Source organism: Danio rerio, chromosome 12 (genome assembly GCF_052040795.2).
Source record: "Danio rerio strain M-AB ecotype USA chromosome 12, GRCz13ab, whole genome shotgun sequence".
In the NCBI taxonomy this organism is placed as follows: domain Eukaryota; kingdom Metazoa; phylum Chordata; class Actinopteri; order Cypriniformes; family Danionidae; genus Danio; species Danio rerio.
In genome coordinates, this window is record NC_141032.1 from 6621725 (window position 1) to 6649611 (window position 27887).

A 27887-nucleotide genomic window follows, 5' to 3' on the forward strand; every position below is an offset into this window, starting at 1 on the left:
AATAAAACTTTTTTTATTATAAATGATAAATTAAAATTATTAAATCAGATATTTTCCAGCAATAAATTTATTTTTATTTCATTAACCCGTTCCCTCTCTCCTGTTTCCCCTAAGATTATTATTATTATTATTATTATTATTATTATTATTAATAATAATAACAGCTATAAGTATAAAAAACACAAATATAGGAAGCAAATATAAATATATAGATTTACACTTTCAAACATTTTTATGCTGAGGTTGTTATATTGTGTATATATGTATATATGAGTGTATATTTGTAACATTACATCCTTTTTTTGTTTGTTTTGTCCTTATACTATTCTGCAAGTTTTTATCTCTGCCTGTTTGTAAACCTTAATTTCCCTTAATTACATTATTACTCTAATGTATATTGTAATATTGTAATATAAATCTTATTTATGATACAGAACCACTCAAGTGCATAATATTATTAACACAGTTATAGTTGCTGACTCTAGCTGTATGTGTTTCTGAGGTCACCGATGAGTTCAGTACTGCTACGTCCTTTTTCTCCTGCACTTGTTTGTGCGTTATCTCTCCTGACAGGACAAACACTTTTTTTTCTGTTCCACTCTGTGTTTTATTACACATGTGCAAGGTTCAAAGATCATTTTGTGCATGCGTTGTGGTGGTGGGCCTGCTAGTATAAAAACCACAGGCAGGCGGTGGATGACTGTCACACTAGACGAGCTCTGAGAGAATCTAAACATGGATGCAGTGATGGATACAATGCACGGGTTTGGTGTGAGCAGCACACAGTACCTTCAGACTCATTACAAAGATGCCCAAGGATGGTTTCTTTTCGTCTCCTTCGCCGCAGATCTGAGGAACACCTTCTTCATCTTCTTTCCCATTTGGTTCCATCTGAAAGAGTCAGTGGGCATCAAGCTTATCTGGGTGGCAGTGATAGGAGATTGGCTTAATTTAGTCTTCAAATGGTGAGCTAAGAAAGCATCAGTTGGTTTACTGTCAAATTCAATTGTTGATTGTATTTTTGATGACTGCTCACTCGTCTATTTAAGGATCCTTTTTGGAGAACGTCCATACTGGTGGGTCCATGAGACGTCCTACTACATGAACAGCTCAGCGCCTCATATTGAACAGTATCCCATGACCTGTGAGACTGGCCCAGGTGCGTCTTTTTCTTAACCTGTATAAAATGATAATAATAATAATAGTAATAATAATACTAGTAATACTATTACTAATATTAGTAATAATAATAGTAATAATAATACATAGTTGGTTAATGGAAGGTTCCTTTATTATATATGGTAGACAACTGTCTAATTAGACTTAAAGGTCAGTAAAGTACTCTTAAACAGAGATGCACTGATATATCAGACAATACACAGTCTATAAAAGCAAACAGCATTAGACATTATGATTTTTTTAAGAACTATAATCAATGCTTGTATCCTTTGGATGCTTAAATTGTGACTTTTAATCGCACAATTCTAGTTTTCTTTCTTAATTGTTAGTCTTTGATTTAAAATTGTGTTTTCGTAACTCACAATTCTGACAAATAAAACATTTAAACAGAGATAAACTGATGTATCAGACAATACACAGTCCATAAAATAACCTGTAAAAATGATGTGTAAGACATCATGGAGGGTTAATGGAGGGTTCCTTTATTATATATGGTAGACAACTGTGTAATTAGACGTAAAGGTCAGTAAAATACTCTTAAACAGAGATGCACTGATAAATCAGACAATACACAATCCATAAAAGCAAACAGGATTAGAAATCATGATTTTCAAAATACTATAATCAAGGTTTGTATCCTGTGGAAGCTTGTAAATTGTAACTTTTAATCTCACAATTCTAGTTTTCTTTCTTAATTGTCAGTCTTTGACTTAAAATACTGTTTTCATTACTCACATTTCTGACAAATAAAACAGAGATGCACTGATGTATTGGACAATACTCAGTCCATAAAATAAATCAGCTATGAACATGGTATACTATACTCAAGGCTTGTATCCTGTGGAAGCATGTAAGTTGTAACTTTTTATTTAAAAATTGTGAGTCTTCAACTTAACATTCTGTCTTCATAACCCACAATTCTGACAAATAAAACATTAGTACTATATCCTCAGAACTGAGATATAAAGTCAGAAATTGAAAGTGAAAGATACTTTTGAAACAGCAAGATTTAAACTTTGTTTTGCAAGAGATAATCACTTAATTGCAAGGTATAAACTCATTTAACTATCAGATGCAAGTTCAGAACTTTAATAAATAGGCCATAATTAGTAATTATTTCAAGGCATAAACTCTTGTGAACTATAAGAAAAAAAAATAATTAAAAAAAAAAAAAAAAAATATATATATATATATATATATATATATATATATATATATATATATATATATATATATATATATATATATATATTTATATATATATATATATATTTTTTTTTTTTTTTTTTGTAGTAGCCTAATTGTAATGTTTTTGAATTATACTATAGTAAGTAATGAATCTGTTGTGGCAATGCTATAGTTGCTGTGAAGATACATCAACTATATATTAACTACAGTATTTTTATCACAGTTTTTCAGTTCACTATAGTTATACTGTATAACTATAATAGTAAATACTATCATATAGGCAGCTTATAAACGTTACTAGTATGGTATACTGTAATACTTACTTAAATTAATATATTATCCATGTAGGGAGGAGAAGGTTGCTTTTTATTCCATGGCAGCCAGGCAAACAGAAAATTGAACGAACAAAATGCATTAATAAGTAAGCATTACCATCATGGCGAAATTAAAACAATGCTCTTAAATGCACGTAACAGTACACTTGTCGCCTCAGTTCAAACTCTTCTAAGTTTTACCGCGAAATAATTATAAATGGATGTCTAAAGGTAGGTCAAAAGTACTACTATTAAATATACGTTACCATTTTAGTTGCCACCAAAAAGGCTCAGCATTGGTAAACAATGAATGAATGTCGATTTCATTCACCCTGAAAACGTACCGCGCCATTTGAATACGTTTTACCTCAGTCTGCAATACAAGAACACTCACTGACAAGAGCTGTCATTTCAAAACATTTTGATTTTACATTTCATGACCCCATTAAACCGGGAAAGGTCCTCAAACAAAACAAGTCAGCTTATAGGCCTATAAGTCGACAAAAATGTAAACTAATATTCACAGAAATCTTCGTGATGGATTTAACTTACACAAGGTTAAAATGTTTCAAATTGTTTCCTTCATTAGTTTCGGTTTTATATCGATTCTTATGTTGTTAAATGAACGTATATTGTATTATCTTTGTATAACTATGATGTACTTTTAAATTTGTGTTTATGACACCAATAATTTGACTATTTTGCTTAACTTTAACGTGGTTTTCCCTTTGCTTACTGTGTGGCAATTAGCATATAAGAAATTAGCATCTTCAAAGCTATTTCATCTTATAGCAAAAATCCCTCACTCAACTTGATCTTCTTCTTGATACAGGTAGCCCATCAGGTCATGCTATGGGTGCTGCTGGTGTTTACTACACACTGGTCACCTCCATCCTCGCCATAATGCTTAGCAAAGGGAAGAAATCAACATCCAATAGCCTGTAAGTCAATCCCTATCATACAATAAAGTCATTTGACATCACCTGGAGCTTTGGTTTCAAATTAGTGGCTTTGTGCAATGCATTCATACTGTTTGTTTTCTTCTCAGATACTTGCGTGGCTCACTTTGGACACTCTTCTGGACGGTCCAGATCTGTGTTTGTCTCTCTCGGGTCTTCATCGCCGCTCATTTCCCACATCAAGTTTTCGCTGGTGTCATTTCAGGTAAGCATTTTTAGATGAAACTGAAGTTTTTCACTGCATGTAAAAAGATGTTTGTGACAGAATAGGGCATCAATGGAAATTGAACCCATGACCAGTAATAGCTGTTGGAAAAATCAGGAATAAATAAATTTTTTAAATACATTACAACAGAAAATGGTTATAATGGTTGTAATATAAATGGTTGCAATAATACTACTGGCTGTACATAAGTGAAAATAGATTACTTCTTGAAAAAACCAGCTTAAACCAGCCTAGGTTTTAGGTTTTAGTTGGTCGACCTAGCTGATTTTAGCTTGTCATTTGACCCTGACCAGCTAAGACCAGGCTGGAAATGGCTGGAAACCAGCCTGGAAATGGCCAAAACCCCTCTAAAACCAGGCTGGTTTGGAAAAATCCAGCTTAAACCAGCCTAGGCTGGTTGGCTGGTTTTAGCTGGATTTGTCAGCAGGGAAAACATAAACATTTTTATTAAAAATGTAACTACACTGTAAAAAAAATCATGGGGTCCACAGAATTACTTAATTTTCTCCCAATATAAATCGATAAGGTTACCTTAATTGCTTTAGCAAATGTAGGTGGATCGAACATAAAACTATTAAGTTGTGCCAAAAAACCCTCAAGAACTGTGTTGGTTCAGCTCATATATAAGTAGTTTAAACAAGCAGCAAAAGTGATTCTTTGAGTGTATTTAAACCATTTTTAATAGCATATAACCCGTTTCTATATTATGTAGAACGTCTAGCTTACCTAAATTGGTAAAAACTCCGTCAATACTTTCAAAAGTAAAGATGACAATATGTGAAGACCACACAATATCCTTATTTTTGTTGTCCAAAAAAACTTAAAATAAACTTTTTTACTTTTTATTTTAACTTTTAGTTTTCAGTAACCCAGTTAAAGTGCTTCCTGTAAACTGTATGCTGTAACAAAAAAATAATAATAATCACAGCATTTAAGGTCTGTTTTCTTTATATACAATATAAAATTGTATATTATAACATAAAGTGGGTCTTAGAATGTTCAAGTAGCACTGCATTAAATCCCATTATCCAAGTCATGTCTTTAAAATATAAAAATGTATTTTACTTCAGTAATTTCAATGGAGTTTCTGTGCTAGCCTGCTGATTCTGATGGGTGCATGCGAGTAAACGGCATTTCGTCTCATTTTACACTTAAACAACTAAATAAATGATTAAGTCTATTTAACTAATTCTATTTTAACTACATTACAACATCAATGCTGTAAAAGGAATTGTAAAAAAAAAAAAATAAATCGAAAAAAGTCACATTAACCGTTCACCGGAAGTTCATCAATAAGGAAAAAAACACAAGCCATGCATATACCCTATAATCTAAAGAACATTTTTCAGTATAAAAAGATTCTTATGATGTTAAAAAGCTCTTCATGAAACGATCAAAGCCGATAAATGCCACCTTAACTGACACATTTTGCACAAGACACTTTCTTAAGATCACTTAATGTCTCTAAAATAAAAGCAACAAAAATTAAGCATTGTGCATTTAAGAAGTGTGCCTCACACAGGTGAGTGGGCTTGACAAACCACCTGTAGAAACACTCTTCTCTCTCTATATAAAAAATAACACTGAACATTCCTCTGCATACTTTCCACTTCTTGCGTGTGTTGCCTCTTCTTATTGAATCACTGAATGCCTCTTTAATTGCAAGTCGCTTTGGACAAAAGCATCTGCTAAATGCTTAAATGCAAATAAAATAAGATCCTTTTTTGTAAGAGTTGCAAGCATTTATAAAATGTAAAAAATTCTGTTGAACAATCTATTTATTGAGCTACTCAAGGATGTTTTAAGGTAGTAAAATACATGATTTATTGTTGTTTTCTACAGGCATGATTGTTGCCGAGGCTTTCAACAGGCAGAAATGGATCTACAGTGCGAGTCTAAAGAATTACTTCAACGTCACGCTCTTCCTGCTCTCGTTCGCTGTGGGTTTGTACGTCCTCCTGAAGGCTCTCGGTGTGGATCTGCTCTGGACTCTTGAGAAAGCCCAGAAATGGTGCGCCAACCCAGCCTGGGTTCATTTGGACACCACACCGTTCGCAAGTCTGCTGAGGAACATGGGCACCCTGTTCGGTCTGGGGCTCGGTCTTCATTCACCGCTGTACACAGAGAGCAAGAAAAGCAGCAACGCTTTTGTCAGGATCACCTGTATTATCGCATCTCTGCTCCTGCTGCATCTCTTTGACTCCATCAAACCACCAACGCACACGGCTGCTCTCTTCTACCTCCTGTCCTTCTGCAAAAGTGCCACCGTTCCCCTCGTCACGGTCAGCATCATCCCGTACTGCTTATCCGGAGCCCTCGGGTTACAGAGCAAAAAACAGCTTTAGGCTTGAAATGAACTGTATTAAGACTGTAAGGAAAGTTCACTAGTTCAATAGTGCATCCCGCACTGCAAATAATGCTGCAAAAATGTCTTGTTTCTAGACCAAATATCTAAAAATTATTAAATCAAGGAAGATTTTCCAGACAAGCAGATAAAAGTGTCTTGTTTTTAGAAATAATATGGCAAAATTAAGCAAGTTTTTCCCTTAAAACAACACTGTAAAACCCAAAAAGTTAAGGTAACTCAAACTATTTGAGGAAACCAATTGTAACAAACCATTTAAGTTCAAAAACTACTCCTAATGAGTACTTTGAACTTAATCCATTTGAGTAAACGAAGCAATTTGAGCACAGTAAAACCCAATAGATAAAGAGAACTCAAACCAACTGATTACTGTAAAGCCCAATAATTTAAGAAAAACTCAAACCGTTTGAGGAAACTGATTGCTACAAACCATTTGAGTTAAAAAAAATAATCTATATGAGTACTGTGAACTTACTCCATTTAAGTTGAGGTACTGAGGTATTAAACTAACTCATTACCTTCAACACTGAGTTCAAAAGTCTCTTTAAATTAGTAGAATTAACTTTCAGTACATTTTGAGTTAACTACACTCATTTCATTTGATAAAGACTGTTGGGTTTTACAGTGAAGCAAAAATAATCAACCAATGGGATAAGCTAAATAATCTTGTTTTTCCTTTTGACATAAGATCATGTTGCTTACACAATTGGCAGATTATTTTGCTTGTTTAAAGGAAAAACTCAAATAATTTTGACATATTTTTACTGAAAACAAGACAATATGTTTAGCTTGTCTAGAAAATGCTTTTTGATTTAAGAATCTTTAGATTTTTGGACTATAAATGAGACAAAAGCAATTTTTTTGCAGTGCATTAGTCGAAGGAACACTGTGTTTTATAACTACGGGATGCTGATAAACTAGAGTTTAAATTATGCACTGTTATTGCATGTGTTGTTTTAGCGTTTTTATATATTAGTGCCTTTGGATCTGCATGAAAAGGTCTGGCTTTTAATGGAAGAAGTGTTAGGTTCTTTTTTGAGAACTGAAATGGTGAACTTATATATAGGAGGACAGGTTTTGCCCTCCCTAAGATGTGTACTTTAGTTTTTTTTTTTTTTTTTTGGATGCATTTTCTGTAATATAAACTATTTTTTGGAAAAATTCTTTAGGTCATTTTTAATAAAAAGCTGAAAATAACATGTTGTCCAGAGTTTTTGTTCATTCATTTTCTTCATATTAATTTTCTTGTCAGCTTATTCCCTTAATTAATCCGGGGTTGCCACAGTGGAGTGAACCACCAACTTATCCAGCTCATGTTTTACACAGCAGATGCTATTCCAGCTGCAACCCATCTCTGGGAAACATCCATACACACTCATACACTATGAACAATTTAGCATACCCAATTCACTTATAGCGCATGTCTTTGGACTGTGGGGGAAACTGGAGCACCCGAAGGAAATCCACGCTAACGCGGGGAGAACATGCAAACTCCACACAGAAACGTCAACTGACCAGCCGAGGCTTGAACCAGCGACCTTCTTGCGTGTGGCGATAGTGCTAACCACTGAGCCACCTCAACAGATAACTTAAATAGCTCTATTTGGCAAACAAAACGAATACATTTATATATTTATTGGGATGATTTTGTAGACTGCATCTGCATAAAAAAAAACAAAAAAAACTGAAATCTGCAGGAAGGTGGCTCTCCAGGAACAGGGTTGGCCACCCCTGCTCTACTGTGTGTTTACTTATGCTGGTAATTTTTTATATTTATATATATACATACATACACATACATACATACACATATATACACACACATACATACACACACACACATATATATATATATAAACTACTTATACTACTATAGGTAAACACACAGTAGAGCAGGGGTGGCCAACCCTGTTCATGGAGAGCCACCTTCCTGCAGATTTGCAACCCATATCAAACACACTCGTCTGTAATTATCACGTGGTATTCAGGTCCTAATTAATTGGTTCAGGTGTGTTTGATATGGGTAGCAACTGAAATCTGCAGGAAGGTGGCTCTCCAGAAACAGGGTTGGCCACTCCCGCAGTAGTGCATCAATTCAAATGAAAGAGTCTAACAGTATTCAAGTACAGAAATATAAAAATCAAATGTACAATAAACCATGATAGTCTTCATTGTATAAAAAGTATGTAATTAATCTTTGTTAAACGTGATAATTATTTTCTCCTAAATGCTTTAAACTTACTTAAAATGCTTACAGTCACAACATGCAATTGATATCCTTTCGTTTATTATGGTTTAACTGAAATGACTCCACAATTCTCTCTGAACTGTTGATCAACTATAACCCTGACTCCACAATGCACGCCCTGCGATCTGCACATTGGGATATCAATGCATCTAAAATAAAAATGTAATATGCATGATGATGTGTTTTGATTCCTTGTGCACTTCCAGTGTAGACTGTTCATCTGAGTCAAAACAATCATCTTTGTTGTAGACAGAGTCTGGATCATCATGACTGCACACCTGTCTGTTTTATTCTTCTCCTGCAGTGCATTTATAGCTCCGCTCCTTCAGTAAAGCCTCAACCTCTGCTCTCTTCACCAGACTGTTGGCTTTACCCTGGTATCGTCCAGCTTTTCCAGCTCCTTTGCCCTGCAGCAGCTCTGAAACCCTGCACACCAGACACAAACAGAGCAGTTTCAGATGAGTGACACATACTGGACTAATAACACTACTGCTTATTACTATCCATTATTCAGCACGGAAACCTGAGGAAAACAATATGTAACAGAATTTGATCTGAAACAGTATTATTTTCCAAACTGGCACAGTGCTGCATAGAGTACAGAAATATTAGAAATATTAAAGAGCCACTATTATGCATAAAAAGGGTTATGTTTTTGTTTTTGCAAGGTCAAAAACACATTTTTACCTAATTATCCCAGCGACTCCTATATGATTCCTTAGCGTGAAGCTAAAAAATGTTGATAAGTGTTCCATTTCAAAACATTTACATCCTCTGATCATTTCATCTTGGGATTAACCCTTGTGTACTGTTCAAATTGACTTCCCATTCATTATGTTCAGGACTATTTTTGCCCCATTGACTTCCATTATAATGACATTTTTTGATTGCAAACAACAGCATATAATCATGCATACTTGATAGTTGGTGGTTTTCCATGTTGGGAAAAAGTTAAATGTGTCATTTTTACTGTTAATCATCAGATGGCAGCTTTAAGCCTTTAGATAGGCCTGTGCAACAAATGCTTCTGGCATTTATATGGAGTTGGAGTAAACAGCAGATAATAGTGTGCGTGCATTAATACACTTACTATATTTACAGTGTTCTGAGAACTGAGCTGCTTATTTTGATTTTCTCAGACACGAACATAAAGAAAGGGTAGGTAATTTGCCCAGAGTGTATTGTTGAATTTTTTTTTACATTTCAAAGCAATTTCTCAAAATGTGTGTCAAAATAAGATTTGTCATCAAAAAGCATTGCATTTGCTGAAACACAGAGAAAGCTGTGGCCAAATTAAGTCTCAAAATCACCCCAGAGTGGATGAAAATATCCCTTACAGCACTCAAAGTTTACTGGGGTAAAAGCTGGTCTTACCGAGGTCCAACTTCAGTGACAATATTCTCAGGTCCAGCGATGAGAAACAGCCCTGCACCCTTCTCATCACCTACAGTCATGAAGATCAACGTGTCCTGCCCAAACACAGTAATTAATACAAAAGCATAAATATTGGCATTCTGTGGATATTATACTGAAACACTGGACGTTGTCAAATCAATGAATTAAATTGGTGGCCCACCTGAAATCCAATTTCATTTGCAACGATGTTCATGAATTCATTATCACCATCTTTGCTGTGAAAACATCACCAGAAAGGAAAGTTACTCTTTTGTAGAGCTGCTAGATTCTGGTTAAACTGAGAATCTAGTCTTGTTGACAACAGTAATCATTATTCTCCCACAATAATAATAATAATAATAACAATAGGGCTTGAACATGGTGTAGTTTTGCGGTTTTGCACACAGCAGTAAATAGTAATGTTATTAATTCCCGCACACATCTTAACAGACAAAAAAAACTAACAAAAAAACATGAATGAACTAAACAATTACACCTGCAACAGTTACATATGGATGTATTGGATGCAGGACACGTTGATCTTCATGACTGTAGGTGATTTTTATGACACCGCAATTGGAGCCCACCTATATATATATATATATATATATATATATATATATATATATATATATATATATATATATATATATATATATATATATATATATATATATATATATATATCTATATATATATATATATATATATATATATATATATATATATATACAATATACAGTTGATATTAGAATTATTAGCACCCCTTTGATTTTTTTTCTTTTTATATATATATTTTCCAAAATTATGTTTAACACAGCAAGTACATTTTCACAGTATGTCTGATAATATTTTTTCTTCTGGAGAAAGTCTTATTTGTTTTATTTAAGCTAGAATAAAAGCAGTTATTAATTTTTAAAAACCCACTTTAAGGTCAATATTATTAGCCCCTTTAAGCTACATTTCTCTACTCTACCGAACAAACCATCGTTATACAATAACTTGCCTAATTACCCTAACCTGCCTAGTTTACCTAATTAACCTAGTTAAGCCTTTAAATGTCACTTTAGGCTGTATAGAAGTGTCTTGTAAAATAAAATATCTAGTCAAATATTATTTGCTGACATCAGGGCAAGATCAAATAAATCAGTTATTAGAGATGAGTTATTAAAACTATTATGTTTAGAAATGTGTTGAAAAAAACTTTGTTAAACAGAAATTGGGAAAAAATATTAACTAAATAAATTATTACAGAAATTATATATAAAACTTACATGTATAGTTGCAGACGTGAACATGATTTGCACTGAGTTTGAAGAAATCAATCAGAGAACAGGAAAAAGTGCATAACATCGATCATTTTAATTGTAGCATATTATTAATAAAATCCAAAAATTATAGTATAATACTGAGAATTAATTTTAAGCTATCTTACTGCCCACTGGCTGAGAATCCCTGTCCTAGGGGACATCATGTTGATGAAGTGTTCAGCAATTTATATTAGAGCTGCATGATACTGGGAAAATATGTGCTATTCTATATAGTTATTCAGTATTGCGATAATTAGATATTTTTAGATTTACATATTTCTAGTAAAAAAAAATTATGTTTCACTTTTGGGCCGCTCCAGCCAATAGCAGAACAGCAACTACTGGGAAGGTGGGGATAAAGACAGTAAGGCCCCATCTGATTGGTCAAATTTAAAATAACCATTGCATGCAACGCACAAATGACTGGCATACAAAAAAACATATATTGCATGTACTACCATCGCGACAATAAAAAATTTGCAATGACAAGAAGAAAAAGCAGAGCTGTTATATCAAAATAAATACATTTAGACTTGCTCTGTGCAGTCTAATAAAACCCACAACATATTAAAGTGTCTGTTTCCCTGTTTTCTACATATCCAAACCAGAAATTAAGGGTGTGTGACACCATTAGCATGCACACGCATATCATTAGTCAAAAATGCTAATTTCTCTGGATTTTAACATTCTTCGCTACAGTTGGGGTAATGCAAGTACAGAAATCCTCAAAAAATTATAACACTGCTGTAGTGGCTTTTGGATATTTGAATGAAAAAATCGTACATATTGTCCCTTTAATACATGACGACTGATATTTCTGTGTCAAGCACATATTTCAAAGTATAGTTGACTAATGACAAATTTTTAATAAACATATTATTCAAATAGTTTCTTATTAAAGGGTTGACCCAACACTGAAAACTGTGCCATCATTTGTTCATCCTTTACTTGTATTTACTTAATTATAAAAAGGACTCAGCACGCACTTGTGTAAGCTGAAGAAATGTCCTCGGTCTGGTTTGCTTTTGAAGTTCTGTGCGATCAAAACTGCCATTTCCCTCAGGATAGTTAGATTACTCTGTTACAGGGGAAAAGGTAATGGTTAATAATTACTGAAGTGAAAGATTAATCCCTGTTTACAGATAGTAGGTTATACAGTGGCTTACCTTTTGAAGACGCTTGACTGTCTTCTGGAGCTTGTCCACCGCATCCACGTGCTCATCTGCTCCGGTCCTAAAAAAGGGGTTTAAACACAGTTGTGTGGCACCAGTGTTTGATTATAGCCAGCTTCTAATGGTGAAAAGTAATTATATTTTTTATAATAACACTTTATAAAAAGAAACACTTAGATTGACATTTTCCCTTTGTACATGTCATTGGAGGGGGAAAGCCCCACCCATTATCAGGGTATTTGCAGGAATCCTAATTTTAATAACTTTATTAAGACCTTCTTAGAATATTTTAAGACCTCATCTCCACAAGTTCTAATCCAACCCAAGCTCATTCTGGAAACGTAGCCCCGCGGACGTTTCTGGAGACCGCGATTTACGTGGCCGGAGGTACGTAAAGGCCGCGTTTGTTTTTTTTCGAGCGAACGCCGCGGGGCGGTGTGGCGCCGCTCCGCCCCTCCTCTTCGCACTCGGCCGACGTCTCGCCTCCGAGTGGAGGGCTTTCCCGACGCAATCAGTTTGTCCGCCTAGCTCACAGCGTTTTGTCGGCGGAGCGGAGGCCCCGGACGAGGAGGAGGAGGAGGAGCCGGAGCCGGCTGCGGTGGACGACGACCGGGATCAGGTTCCGGAAATCAGGTGAGACGAAAAACGGAATTCGAAAAATAAGGGTGAGAACGCGGCGGGATCCGAAAACGCGGTCGAAATTGAAGACGAGGGCTTTTGCTTTTTTATCTTTTTTTTCCGATCCGGCGGCTTTTCGCGCGAGAATGGAGGGATCCGCGAAAACAAAAAAACGCTCGAATACGTACCTCCCGGGACGTAAATCGCGGTCCGCAGAAACGTCCGCGGGGCTACGTTTCCACAATGAGCCCGGGTTGTTCTAATCTGTATCAAACCTTTAATTCAATAAACAGTTGTAAATAAACATTCATTTTTAACCACTTTTCCGGAGCCGGGCCGGGAGAGAACCCAAGACTTCCCTCTACCCAGGCACTTCCTCCAGATCCTCCGGAGGGGGGGATCCCGAGGCGTTGCCAGGCCAGCTGAGAGACATAGTTCCTCCAGCTTGTCCTGGGTCTTCCCTGAGGCCTCCTCCCGGTGGGACATGCCTGGAACACTTCCCTAGGTAGGCGTCCTGGAGACATCCGAAACAGATGCCCGAGCCACCTCAGCTGACTTCTCTCAATGTGGAGGAGCAGCAGCTCTACTCCGAGCTCCTCTTGCGTGACAGAGCTTCTCACCCTATCTATGAGGGTGCGCCCTGCCACCCTGTGAAGGAAACTCGATTTGGCGGCTTGTATTGGAGATCTTGTCCTTTCGGTCATGAACCAAAGCTAATGATCATAGGTGAGAGTAGGAACGTAGAGTGACCGGTAAATCGAGAGCTTTGTCTTTTGGCTCAGCTCCATCTTTACCACAATGGACCAGTATATCGACCGCATTACAGCTGCACCAATCCGCCTGTCAATCTCACGTTCTATCCTTCCCTCACTCGTGAACAAAACCCCGAGATACTTAAACTCCTCCACCTTGGGTAAGGACTCTCCTTTAACCTGGAGATGGCAAACCACCTTTTTCCGGTGGAGCACCATGGCCTTGGACTTGGAGGGGCTGATTCTCATCCCAGCCGCGTCACATTAGGCAGCAAACCGCCCCAGTGCAAGCTGAAGGTCCATGTTTGATGTAGCCAACAGAACAACATCATCTGCTAATAACAGAGATTAAGTCCTGTGGTCCCTGAACTAGATCCCCTCCAGCCCAAGGCTGAACTTTGAAATTCTGTCTATAAAAATTATGAACAGAATTGCACCGGAAACAAGTTTGACTTACTGCAGGCAATGCGATCCAAACTCCTACTCTGTTCATACAGGGATTCTTAATAAACAGTTAAATAAATCAATGGAGCACAACCTTGCAACAGAACTCAGATATGCTGGGAAGAAACAAAGCTTGAAAGAATAAATTAAACCAGATGCAAGATTTATTAAAATATCTGAGACATTTGCTTTTACCATCCCAAAAACAAACATGTATGTTGAGCTGCTTCTTCTTTGTTGACTGATTAAAAGACTGGTTAAACATTAACACAAACCCGCCAGCTTTGTTGATGGTGTCAACAAGCTGCTTCTTAAAGTAGGGTGCTAGCCCAAATCAAATGTTGTTTCCAGTTTCCGCCCTTGCCACAGGTGAAAGTCTTAGCTATGTTGGAATCTGGAAACATCAACTTGAAAATATCGGAAATGCCTTCGTTCGTGCACAGTGAGTGGCGATTCGCCTTAGTGTAAAGAGGCCAGATAACCTCTGGGTGCAGTGTTAATGTGCCGCCCATAGCCACCATGATGTCAGCAGAGATCGCTGTCGAATCTCTCGTTAAGACCTCAAAAAACACGATTAAGGCTTTTTACTACCTTTTAAGAGCCTTAATTGTCTTATAATTGATTAATCATCTTTTAATACTTTTTAAGACCATGTGGACACCCTGATTATTGACAATAATCAAGCAGCTCTCCATCATTAGTTTTCACAGAGACAATGTCAGTCCTGTTTTGAACCTGCTGCTATGCTGGTACATAGGCATTTGTAGCTCCTCCTTCTTTTGAAAAGAGCACAATCTCATTTGCATTTAAAGCGACAGTCGCCAAAAGAGCACAATTTGGATCAAAGCATAAAAGTGGCAGTTTCATAGAGTTATACAAATTATTTGTGAGGTATTTTTAAACTGAAACTTCATATAAACACTCTAGGGACATCAGAGATTTTTTTGCATCTTGTAAAAAAGGGCATAATAGGTCCTCTTTAACTCACTTTAGGAGGACGGTCAGAGACTTCTCAATGTTATAGCTCTTCTCAGCGTATTTCAGCACTCTGTTGCCTGCTATGAAAATCAGGTTGGTTTTATTCTTCTTCCCTTTTTCGGTCCCCAAGATTTTTATAACCTAAGGAGCAGATAAACATCTTTATGAGAGATTAAACAAACCTCTGAATAAAGCAATAATGCTGGGTTCACACTAAATGTACATTTAAGTACTTTTAAGATAGATTACATACAAAGTAATGTATGTAATCCCTATGTATGTATGTTCAACTCGAACCGAAATTATCCTACAAGTAATCTACAGCTAGTTAATCTCTTAAAATTTCAAGTAAACTCAGCATAAAGCCATGGTTACATTGTTTAAACAATTTTTGCCCCATTGATTTTTTAATTCGTCCGCATGCAATTATGAAGCCCTGGAAGTGCCGGTTAGAAATAAAATTAAAAATCAAACCATCAATTTAATAATTAAAGCATTAAAATGTGTATAAATAAATCACAATTTAAATGGACAATTAATGGACAAATAAATAGGCATATTTAAATGTGTCTATTTAAATAGTGATTTTAAATACCATTTAATAAAGCAATAAAACAATTAATTTAGAAATAATTTTTAAATGTACAAATAAATAAAACATTATATAATATGTCTATTTAAACCATGTTTTAAAACGCCGATTAATCAAACAATAAAAAAAGTGTATTAATATTTATTTGTCCATTAATTGTTCATTCAAATTGTGATTTATTTATAGAATTTTTTTTGCTTCAATTATAAATTTGATAATTTGATTCTTCACTTAAAATCTAACCGGCACTCCTGGTCCTCCATATGCAATTGCTGCAGAATGGAAATGCAGGGTCATGCGACACGTTTCGTATGTCCCTATGTTCCATAGCTCAAGCTTTTGTTTCACCTGAATGTGTGAGACCAATTCGACACAGTGGCTTAGTGGTTAGCAAGAAGGTCGCTGGTTTGAGTCCTGGCAGGGTCAGTTGGAATCTCTGTGTGGAGTTTGCATGTTTTGCTGTGTTCAAATGGGTTTCCTCTGGGTGCTCTGGTTTCCCCCACAGTCCAAAGAAATGCACTATGGATAAACTAAATCGGCTGAAGTGTATGTGTGTGAATGAGAGTGTATGGATGTTTCCCAGTACTGGGTTGCAGCTGGAAGGGCATCCGCTATGTAAAACATATGCTGGATAAGTCGGTGATTCATTCCGCTGTAGTGACCCTCTGATGAATAAAGTGACTAAGCTGAAGGAAAATGAATGAATTAATGAATGAATGAAACCCTGTACCCAATGACTTCCATATTTGGAAAAACAAATATTATGGAAGTCAATGGTTACAGGTTTCCAACATTTTTTAAAGTAACCTATTTTTTGTTTTACAAACGAAAGAAACTTATAATGGTTTGAAATAAGAAAAGGTGAGTAGATGATAACAGCATTTTACATTTTGGCTGAACTATACCTGTAGTGTGGCATATGACCAAAAATAGACATTAAAGGGATAGTTCACACAAAAGTGAAAGTTGCCAACTATTTACACATCCGCAGCTGGTTCCAAACTTTTATGGGTCCCACTTTATATTAAATGTCCTTAACTACTATGTACTTACATAAAAAAATAAATACAATGTACTTACTGTGTTTATAATGTATTTGAGAACACTTGTGGTGCTTTTGAGTTGGGATAGAGGTTGGGTTATGGACAGGTTTGGTGGCATGGGTAGGTTTAAGGGTGGATTAAGGTGTAAGGGATGGCCAACAGTGTATTTACAAATGTAATAAGTTAATTATAGATGTAATTACATACATGTATTTAATCAAGCATAAGTACACAGTAAATACATGTATTTACACAATAAGTACATTGTAATAAACTATTAATTCCTGTGTAAGTACATATTAGTTAAGGCCACAATATAAAGTTCAAATGGGAATTTATTTATGTTTATTTTTTTCTGTTGAACACAAAAGATATTTTGAAGAATGTTGGTAACCAGTGGCATTTAAAAAAAAAAATCCATAGGGGAAAAAAAAGCATTGGATTTCAAGGTTATTCGAAGTAACTTCTTTTGTGTCCAACAGAAGAAAGAAAATCATATTGTTTTGGAACAGTAAGGATGAGAACATTTAGAATGAGTAAATGATGCCAGAATCTTCTACATTTTTGGGTGAACTATCTCTTTAGGAGGCAGTGAAAGACTAACCTGAAGGTGACTGAGGTTGGACACATGAGTTCCACAGCACATGTTGGCATCTACACCTTCAATATCTATGATCCTGATGGGTCCAGCATGGTCATCTGGAAGACCACGACTTCTTACCTGTATACGTGAAAAAAAAAAGTCAACAATGTGTTAAGTGAAAGTTAAATTTGTACAGGATGTTTTATTTTTTCCGATCATTAAAAAGTTAGTTCACCCAAAATTGAAAATTTACTTACTACTCACACTCATTTAAGTGGTGCTAAACCTTTAGAAGTTTCTTTCTTCTGTTGAACACTAAAGAAGCTGAAAACATATAACCATTGACTTCCATAGTAGGAAAAACAAGTATTATGGAAGTCAATGGTTACAGGTTTCAGACATTTTTCAAAAAAAATCTTTTATTGTGTTTAAACGAAGACAGAAACTCATGATGGTTTGAAAGAAATAAAAGGGTGAGTGGATTTTCCTTTTTTAAGTGAACTATCCCTTTAAGTCATTGATAGATTTTGCTATAAATTTTATGAATTTGTCAAGAAGATAATGTTAGAATTACATACAACAAATGCATTTTATCTGTTGTATAAACACCAAAAAAAGTGAAAAACATTTTAAAAAGTAGTCAGAAAATTATTTATTCTCATTATAATAATTTAAAGGGACAGATCAACCCAAAACGAAAATTTACATCATCAATAATTTGAATTATTAATTTGAATTTCTTTCTTTTGTTGAACACAAAAGAAGATGATTTGAATAATGCTGGTTGTTGGACTTTTTACAGTAAAATAAATAAAAAACACTACAGAATGGGTGCCAGCAACCAGCATTTTTCAAAATATCTATTTTTGTGCTCAACAGAAACAAAAAAGAAAACTCAAATAGATTTTGAACAACTAAAAGGTGAGTAAATAGAGGCAAAATTTAACACAATCTACATTAAGAATAAAGTCATTTTGCATTATTTTGCTGATTTCGAGTTCATTTTAAATGTACTGCCCACATGCCTTCTCCACAGCAGGATCATCAATGGACAGGAGGTTGACAGTGACTGGAACGTGTGCACGAATCTTTTCATTAACAGCCGTCTCTAAAGCCTCCATCTCTCCAGGCTTCACCGTGGCTGTGTCCAGCTCTATGCAGCTGCGCTGACGGCCCAAATCCCTGCACCAATTCATAAAAGGCAGCCCTGTCACAATTATTGATCAAGCATCTAATCATGGTTATTTGATATAATAATCATTATTTGAGATGACATCAAGATTTGATAAGTGTGCAGTGTAAAAGAAAAAAAGAAAATCAAAGTGCATAAAACATGTCAAGCAGGGAATTTGTGCATGTACTCTAAATGTAAATGTACTCTAATGTTTATGTCATGTCAAAAATTCTCAGTCCTTAAGGTTTTACACATGGTTAAAGAATATGCATAAAATAAAATAAAATAAAATAATAAAATCTAATCTAATCTAATCTAATATAATATAATATAATATAATATAATATAATATAATATAATATATTCATTCATTTTCTTGTCGGCTTAGTCCCTTTATTAATCTGGGGTCTCCACAGCGGAATGAACCGCCAACTTATCCAACAAGTTTTTACGCAGCGGATGCCCCAACCCATCTCTGGGAAACATCCACACATACACACACACACATACACACACGCACACACACACTCATACACTACGTACAATTTAGGCTATCCAATTCACCTGTACCGCATGTTTTTGGACTGTAGGGGAAACCTGAGTACCTGGAGGAAACCCACGCGAACGCAGGGAGAACATGCAAACTCCACACAGAAACGCCAACTGAGCCGAGGATCGAACCAGCGACCCAGCGACCTTCTTGCTGTGAGGCGAACATGCTAGCCACTGCGTCGCCTAATATAATATAATATAATATAATATAATATAATATAATATAATATAATATAACATAATATAACAAAATCTAATATAATGTAATATAACAAAATCTAATATAATCTAATCTAATATAATATAATATAATATAATATAATATAATATAATATAATATAATATAATATAATATAATAAAATCTAATATAATATAATATAACAAAATCTAATATAATCTAATCTAATCTAATATAATATAATCTAATATAATATAATATAATATAATATAATATAATATAATATAATATAATATAATATAATATCCTTTTATTTAATTTCATAGCAACAAGTTGGTTAAAAATCACATTTATTTAAGAACTGATTCTACCAAAGCTCTTACCAAGAGGTAGTTTTGTATCCAAACATTGTATCTGCCAATGCTGTGATCAAGTGTTGACCTTAAAAAAAGAAAAACGTAAAACTAAATTCACATGTGCATAAGTATTCACAACTTATTTTTAAACAATAAATCTGCATATTTCAAACAACACTTAATAACACTCTTCTTTTTCCATTTCATTACGTGGTATTGTTTGTAAAACTGAGGAAAAATCCTTTTTTGGTCCATTTATCCAACATATTCATTTAAAATAGGCCTGTAACTTAACAAAATGTTTAAAAGATGAAGAGCTGTGAATACTTTTCAGATGCACTAACGTAAATAAATTAAATACAAACCCCATTTTTTTATATTTGTGTAAATATAAACTAAATGTAAACCCCATTTTACATGAATACAATTTGAAGGTCTAGTAATAAGAAAACAGTTACAACTTATAAAGTTGGTGCTCTGTTCAATATTGTGCACGAATTTTGATTTTCTTTTCATGTGCCCTTTTTCTCTCCTTTCCTTCTATACCCTTGCTTTAAATGCAATTCATATTTCCCCTTTTTTTTAAAGTAATGTCTGTATGGTTTGTGCTACAACCCCAAATCAGAAAAAGCTGAAATAGAATGGAAAACACATTTTTTAGTGACTTCAAAATTTACTTTTACTTTCATTGCAGACAATACAACAAACATTATTTCTAATATTCTTGCAAAATATCTTCTTGTGAAGGGTGAGTGCATGATGCCAGAAGTGTAATTTTTAAATGAACTAACCCTTTAAATGAATAGTTCACCGAAACACATTTATTCCTCACCTGAATGCTGCTGCATGTGGTCAAAACGCCGCTCCCAGTCCAGTTTAATGTGGACCTCCTGGCCCTCCTCCAGAGCGGAGCTGACAAAATGCACTGCGTCTGGACCCTGTCTCAAAACACGCAGGACCGGGACACCCCCAATTGTCCCATGATCATCAGGCTGTAAATGAAAAAGATGTACAGTTGAAGTCAAAATTATTCACCCTCCTGTGTTTTTTTTTTTTCTCAAAATATTTCCGAAACAATGTTTAACAGAGCAATGAGTTTTTCACAGTATTTGCAATATTTTTTTGTTTGTTTTATTTCAGCAAGAATAAAAGCAGTTTTTAATTTTTTTAAAAACGATATTAAAATCAATATTATTAAACTCCTTAAGCATTTTTTCTATCGGCTACAGAACAAAACACTGATATACAATGATTTGCTTAATTACCCTAATTAACCCAGTTAAGCCTTTAAATATCGCTTTAGGCTGTATAGAAGTGTCTTGAAAAACATTTATTAAAATAATATGTACTGTCATCATGGCAAAGATAAACGAAATCAGTCATTAGAAATTAGTTTTTAAAACAATAGAATTTAAATATGTGTTAAAAATTTTTTTATCACTGTTAAACACAAACTGGAAAAAATATACAGGGGGGGCTAATAGTTTAGGGGAGCTAATAACTCTGATTTCAAATGCAAATATCGACTGAATTCTCATTTATTAAAAAATATATTCAGACTAGGGCTGCACACTTTATCGTTTCAGCATCGATATTGCAATGTGCACACCCGCAATAGTCACATCGCAAGATCTGCAATGTTGAGTCTGAATTATAGTTGACCAGGAGCTACAGAATTGTATTTAGTCACAATATATATATATATATATATATATATATATATATATATATATATATATATATATATATATATATATATATATATATATATATAAAATCGTACTCAAAATTTTTGTTGTGGTTCTAGTCTTAATGTGAAAACAAGATTATTTTACTTACCCAACTGGTGCTTGCTTTAATAAAAACTCTTCTATCTGAATAATTTCTTCTCAAGTTGAAAACAAAACAGTATTTTTACTTGATCTAAGCATTTTTAGATATTTGGACTAGAAACAAGACAAAGCAAAGTGAGAAAAGCATTTTATTACATTGTTATTATTCAATTCTTGTACCTGAATACTGTTAGGCTCCCCAGAAAACAGTGCTATTAAAATCTATCTTGTGAAACTGTATCCATATCGCCATAATAGCAGAAAAAGTTCCATATTGTAATATCAAATTTTACAATTATCGTGCAACCCTAATTCAGACAATAGATCTGGCTAAGTTTATTTACCATTGCCACTCACCTGTCCTCCACCCTCTGGAAAGAGAATAGTGTCTTTTAGTTTCACATTGAACCCCGTCAGCTTCTCTTTCCTTCCATTATTCTCCAGTTTTAATTCTGCAGGCACGCAAGACACGACACAAGTGTCAAACTGAAAAAAAGGTTGAAAAACAAAATTGTACATTGGTTGGTTAACCTTTTTTAGCTCATATTCATATGTGTATTTTAATAAATAGTCATATTACAAATACATCTGTAAAAAGTAACTTAAAGGAATAATTCATCCACAGTTGAAATTCCTTTCATCAATTACTTATCTTAATAAACTTGAATGTATTTTTTTTTTTACTTTAGATTGAGTAAATCACATTTTGGGGGTGAAATACCTTTTTTTTTTAACTCAAAGTCAATATCACATTTTAAAATATCAGAATTATGTGTAATGTGTCATGGTTCATACAAGAAAGTATATTGTGTGCAGCTGTCAGTGCTGGTCATTTGCTGTCATTGAAAATACAGTAACCTTACATAGACATTCGTATATTCAGATAATGCTCATTACTCACTGCGTAAGCAAACATTTAAATGTTATAAAATGAAGAAAGACACGCACCTCCCGCATATAACAGTCCCTCTGACACTGAAAAGCCATGTTTGAACGAATGAAAGAAAAATACAAGAAATCACTCCGCTGCAGCAAACGACGGCGGAAGTTAGAAGTTGGTCCGTGTTTTCAAAATAAAAGTCAAGTAATTGCATATTAAAAGGTCGGAGTTGTAATTTAGTTTTGTTCAGATTGTTTAGGTGTATATGTAAAAAGTTATATGCGCCATACTTATCTATTTATCTAAAAAATAATTAAACAATTAAAACCTATCCAATTAGAAATCAATTAAACTCAGTCGGAATGTTACAGTGTTGTATGTCCACATCATAAATTGATCACCATAACTGATGAAACGGTTTTATTTATGGATCGCAACTCTGGATTATTGGAAATGGACAAAAAAAAATTGGAAAATATATAAATATGAAATAAAAAAATTATCTTTATTTTTTTGGAAAGTACCACATTCACAAAACAAAATGTATGCTGACTGTACTAAATTGTAAACTATTTTTTCATTGATCTTATTTTTTTATGATTCCCTGACTTCTATACAGAGTAATACCAAAGCTATTAGGACATCCCAACTCCTGGAATAAATACTCAATGTACATGATTAATTATTTGTTATTAATTCCGTTGTTTACTGTTTTATGTATAATTTTGTACTCCCCTGTTTATCAATTTTAAAAAAAGTCTACATTATTTAAGTGATTATTATTTACATGCAAAAAAAGAATAACGCATTAAGGCAATTTAGAGACACAATCAAATACTCATTAGTGTTCTCAACTATCATCAAGACAATCAATAATCTGCATTCAAAGTAAATCTTATTAACTGCAAAACATTTCACAATACACTTTATATCTAACGCATTTAAAACAAATGCTGTTGTTTAAATTCAGTGTATGCCAATTTTACTTAATATGTGTAATTTACATGTGATTATGTATATCATTATGCATGTTTATTGTTATTCATTGCAATAGGTTACATTATTTGCAGAATAGTGCAATAAATCCTTTATTGTCCAGTAGGTGGCGCAATTGACCTAAAAAGTCATGCATTTAAAGTCAAATGCTATTAATCAATTAAATTAAGTGTACGCCACATCACTCGGCATTCCTGATACGTCAAAATAAAATATGGTCATGCATATTCTAATGCATATTTATTTAGTAGCAATATGCTTAATTTAAGTGCTTATTATTTACATGCAAAATTAATAATAATGCAATGAGTCAATTTAGGGACACAATCAAAGGCTAAGTGTTCTCAACCATCATCAAAACAATCAATAACTTGCCATAAAAGTAAATCTTATTAACTTCAAAACATTTCACATAGCACATTATATCTAATATATTTAAAGACAAATGATATTGTTTAAATTCAGTGTACATTTATTTACTTTTAATATGTCGAATTAACATGTGATCATGGATATTCTTATGCATATTTATTGTTAAATTTCATTGCAATAGGTTGCATTAGGGGATTATTATTTGCAGAATAGTGCAATAATTTCTTTCTTGTCCAGTTGGTGGCAAAATTTACCTAAAAAGTCATGCATTTAAAGACAATTGATATTAATTGATTAAATTAAGTGTACGCCATATTACTCGGCATTCTTGATACTTCAAAATAAAATATGGACATGCATATTCTTATGCATATTTATTTAGTAGCAATATGCTTCTTTTAAGTGCTTATTATTTACATGCAAAAAAAAAAATAATAGTGCAATAAGTGAATTTAGGGACAAAATGAAGGGCTAAGTGCTCTCAACCATCATCAAAACAATCAATAACTTGCATTAAACGTAAATCTCATTAACTGCAAAACATTTCACATAGCACTTTATGTCTAACATATTTAAAGACAAATGTTGTTTAAATTCAGTGTACACCAATTTACTTTTAATATGTCGACTTAACATGACAACGTGATCATGGATATTCCTATGCATATTTATTGTTATATTTCATTGCAATAGGTTACATGAGAGGATTACTATTTGCAGAACAGTGCAATAAGTTCTTTCTTGTCCAGCAAGTGGCGCAAAAGACCTAAAAAGATATGCATTTAAAGTCAAATGATATTAATTGATTAAATTAAGTGTACGCCATATTACTCGACACTCAATACCTCAAAATAGCACATGGTCGTGAATATTCCAATGCATATTTAGTTGATATTTATTTAATTGCAATACGTTTAAGTCATTGCTATTTAGCCAAAAGAATAATGCAATACATCAATTTAGGCACACAATCAAGGGCTACGAGTTCTCAACCATCATCAAAACAATCAATAACTTGCATTCAACGTAAATCTCGTTAACTGTAAAACAATACATCGCAACTTCGATTTTTCCCATTCCCATCCTTTCTGACCCCCTCCACATTGACACCCACCCAAAACATGATGTCTCGCCCCGCCCTCAGGGTGGTCAGTGATCACAAACCCCAGAAAAACCTCCATCGGCGGTGGTCTACGTGCACCAACTACCAACAACCCATCAACTTCAGCTGATTTCTATGCAACTCCAAGCACACGCGTGCTGGGCAGACCACAGACTCCCCAAGACGTCTGTATGTGGGTGTTTTCTACACTGACTTTCTTCAGGATGAACCTCAAAGCACATGCGTTCTGTGGGTTTGTGAAGACGAGCGCTTGCGGTAGGTTTCAGACTGCATTTATATATATTATTATTGTTAGTATTATTAACATTTACCTCACGCGTTTTAATGTAACAGCCCGAACATTCGAGTTGTTTATATAACGGATACAGTGTTTCATCATCTGTTGATCATCACAACTTTCTGCTTGAGCTGAATTCTTACAGTTGTTATGTTTGCTAGAGCTGCTAGTTTAATGGTTTATTATTATATTACGTGTATTTGTTATGAAATGTAGGCACGATATTGGAAATATTTTTTGATTTGTGGTTTGTTTCCGAGTGGTGGAGGAATGGTGAGGTGACTTTAAAGGTTGTAATCTCAGTCGTGATGCCAGCGTTAGCTTACTAGCATTTGAATTGATAAGACTTTTGAGGTACTTTTAAAGGTGTAGAGGATTAAAGAGATTTCGGATTTGTTCAGTGGAAGTTGATGAAATCACAGGAAAAGCTACTGGGAATGTAAGGCCTTGGCAACAGGTTTATGATGTCATGGAAAATCTGGAAATGTCAGGGAATTGTGATTTACTTTTCCCCCTTCTCAAGCCTGGAAATGTCAACATTGTGTATATATTAGTAATGTAAATATGATTAATTTAGCCTTTTCCATTATTAACTGCACATTTGTGCTACTTTATGGATTGTGTTAATGCTATTTTTAGTTTCTGTACAGATAATAATAATAATAATAATAATAATAATAAAAACCTGTGTCATGAAATAAAGGAGTAATAAATTACTAGTGCTGTTAAAAATCAACTTGGAGTGTGCAGTATGGTGAAAATTCATTAAGATTATCTGTAATAAACAAATAATCTATTGTTATTTCAGCACATTTTTCTGTTGCTAAAGTAATAGGCAATATCATAACATACATTTTTGAAACCCTATTCTAGATAAAAAATGATCAAGTAATAATGAAAATCCAAAATAATAATAAAAAATTGAGCCGATAAATAAAAAATAACCAAAATAAATACATATTTCTATATATACTGTGTAAGCAATATCACACGAGTAACAGTGCGATATGGCTGTATATCGACACTGTTGGAAGGTGTGGCTTAGTGTCCCACCAGTGATGATATACAGCCATAACGCACTGCTATGGGTGTGATATTTCGTTTATATAACAGTTCAAAGGGCATAATCTTGTATATAAAAAAATAAAATCAAACAAGTAGAGTCAAAAAATCCTTTTGTATGAGGAACTACTTTCTTTCGCCATTCATTCAGATCTGCTGCTGGCATCAGAACAGTAGAAACTGTTGCTACTCTGAAGTGATAAGACTTTTGAGGTACTTTTAAAGGTGTAGAGGATTAAAGAGATTTCGGATTTGTTCAGTGGAAGTTGATGAAATCACAGGAAAAGCTACTGGGAATGTAAGGCCTTGGCAACAGGTTTATGATGTCATGGAAAATCTGAAAATGTCAGGGAATTGTGATTTACTTTTCCCCCTTCTCAAGCCTGGAAATGTCAACATTGTGTATATATTAGTAATGTAAATATGATTAATTTAGCCTTTTCCATTATTAACTGCACATTTGTGCTACTTTATGGATTGTGTTAATGCTATTTTTAGTTTCTGTACAGATAATAATAATAATAAAAACCTGTGTCATGAAATAAAGGAGTAATAAATTACTAGTGCTGATAAAAATCAACTTGGAGAGTGCTGTATGGTGAAAATTCATTAAGATTATCTGTAATAAACAAATAAATTATTGTTATTTCAGCACATTTTCCTGTTGCTAAAGTAATAGGCAATATCATAACATACATTTTTGAAACGCTATTCTAGATAAAAAATGATCAAGTAATAATGAAAATCCAAAATAATAATAAAAAATTGTGCCGATAAATAAAAAATAACCAAAATAAATACATATTTCTATATATACTGTGTAAGCAATATCACACGAGTAACAGTGCGATATGGCTGTATATCGACACTGTCTGAAGGTGTGCCTTAGTGTACCACCAGTGATGATATACAGCCAAAGCGCACTGCTATGGGTGTGATATTTCGTTTATATAACAGTTCAAAGGGCATAATCTTGTATATAAAAAAATAAAATCAAACAAGTAGAGTCAAAAAATCCTTTTGTATGAGGAACTACTTTCTTTCGCCATTCATTCAGATCTGCTGCTGGCATCAGAACAGTAGAAACTGTTGCTACTCTGAAGTGATAAGACTTTTGAGGTACTTTTAAAGGTGTAGAGGATTAAAGAGATTTCGGATTTGTTCAGTGGAAGTTGAGGAAATCACAGGAAAAGCTACTGGGAATGTAAGGCCTTGGCAACAGGTTTATGATGTCATGGAAAATCTGGAAATGTCAGGGAATTGTGATTTACTTTTCCCCCTTCTCAAGCCTGGAAATGTCAACATTGTGTATATATTAGTAATGTGAATATGATTAATTTAGCCTTTTCCATTATTAACTGCACATTTGTGCTACTTTATGGATTGTGTTAATGCTATTTTTAGTTTCTGTACAGATAATAATAATAATAAAAACCTGTGTCATGAAATAAAGGAGTAATAAATTACTAGTGCTGTTAAAAATCAACTTGGAGTGTGCTGTATGGTGAAAATTCATTAAGATTATCTGTAATAAACAAATAAATTATTGTTATTTCAGCACATTTTCCTGTTGCTAAAGTAATAGGCAATATCATAACATACATTTTTGAAACCCTTTTCTAGATTAAAAATGATCAAGTAATAATGAAAATCCAAAATAATAATAAAAAATTGAGCCGATAAATAAAAATAACCAAAATAAATACATATTTCTATAT

The 27887-nt window shown here is 33.9% G+C and overlaps 3 protein-coding genes and 1 long non-coding RNA gene across 15 annotated transcripts in view; 2 read left to right on the forward strand and 2 right to left on the reverse strand.

The window, feature by feature from the left end:
- The first annotated feature begins 689 nt into the window (after positions 1-689).
- g6pc1a.2 (glucose-6-phosphatase catalytic subunit 1a, tandem duplicate 2) lies at positions 690-7428 on the forward strand. 2 transcript variants are annotated; one of them, NM_001163806.2, is given in 5 exon segments: positions 690-965; positions 1050-1159; positions 3514-3622; positions 3730-3845; positions 5709-7428. In NM_001163806.2, coding segments are annotated over 5 exon segments (1068 nt in total). In that variant the 5' UTR covers positions 690-735; the 3' UTR covers positions 6212-7428.
- On the reverse strand, positions 823-2323 carry LOC147841261 (uncharacterized). Its single transcript, XR_015503826.1, has 3 exons — positions 1428-2323; positions 1266-1383; positions 823-1216 (listed from the first exon to the last, which is right to left on the reverse strand). It is a non-coding gene; the product is annotated as an uncharacterized LOC147841261 (long non-coding RNA).
- Positions 7331-22516, reverse strand: aarsd1 (alanyl-tRNA synthetase domain containing 1). 8 transcript variants are annotated; one of them, XM_087274927.1, is made up of 14 exons: positions 22408-22516; positions 21817-21945; positions 20460-20619; positions 19655-19712; positions 18392-18548; positions 17388-17504; positions 15159-15289; positions 12351-12417; positions 12171-12262; positions 10056-10110; positions 9854-9948; positions 8307-8905; positions 8100-8157; positions 7331-7891 (listed from the first exon to the last, which is right to left on the reverse strand). In XM_087274927.1, the coding sequence occupies exons 1-12, from the start codon at positions 22444-22446 to the stop codon at positions 8767-8769; spliced, it is 1239 nt and encodes a 412-aa protein (XP_087131053.1). In that variant the 5' UTR covers positions 22447-22516; the 3' UTR covers positions 7331-7891; positions 8100-8157; positions 8307-8766.
- A 2342-nt stretch (positions 22517-24858) lies between these two features.
- Positions 24859-27887, forward strand: part of sgms1b (sphingomyelin synthase 1b) — a 48826-nt gene continuing 45797 nt past the window's right edge. For 3 of the 4 annotated variants that reach the window (XR_015503543.1, XR_015503544.1, XM_087275274.1), the window contains exon 1: positions 24903-25085. The gene's annotated coding sequence lies outside the window, so the exon portion shown is untranslated. 4 annotated transcript variants of the gene reach the window in all.

Bases quoted from the DNA above. Each gene is read 5' to 3' on its own strand.
- aarsd1 (XM_087274925.1), bottom strand. From the start codon at position 22,446: ATGGCTTTTCAGTGTCAGAGGGACTGTTATATGCGGGAG. The intron at 12,263-12,350 runs GTAAGCCACTGT...CCCCTGTAACAG, and splicing joins CAGTCAAGCGTCTTCAAAAG to AGTAATCTAACTATCCTGAG. The intron at 8,906-9,853 runs GTAAGACCAGCT...TCTGGTGTGCAG, and splicing joins GTCACTGAAGTTGGACCTCG to GGTTTCAGAGCTGCTGCAGG.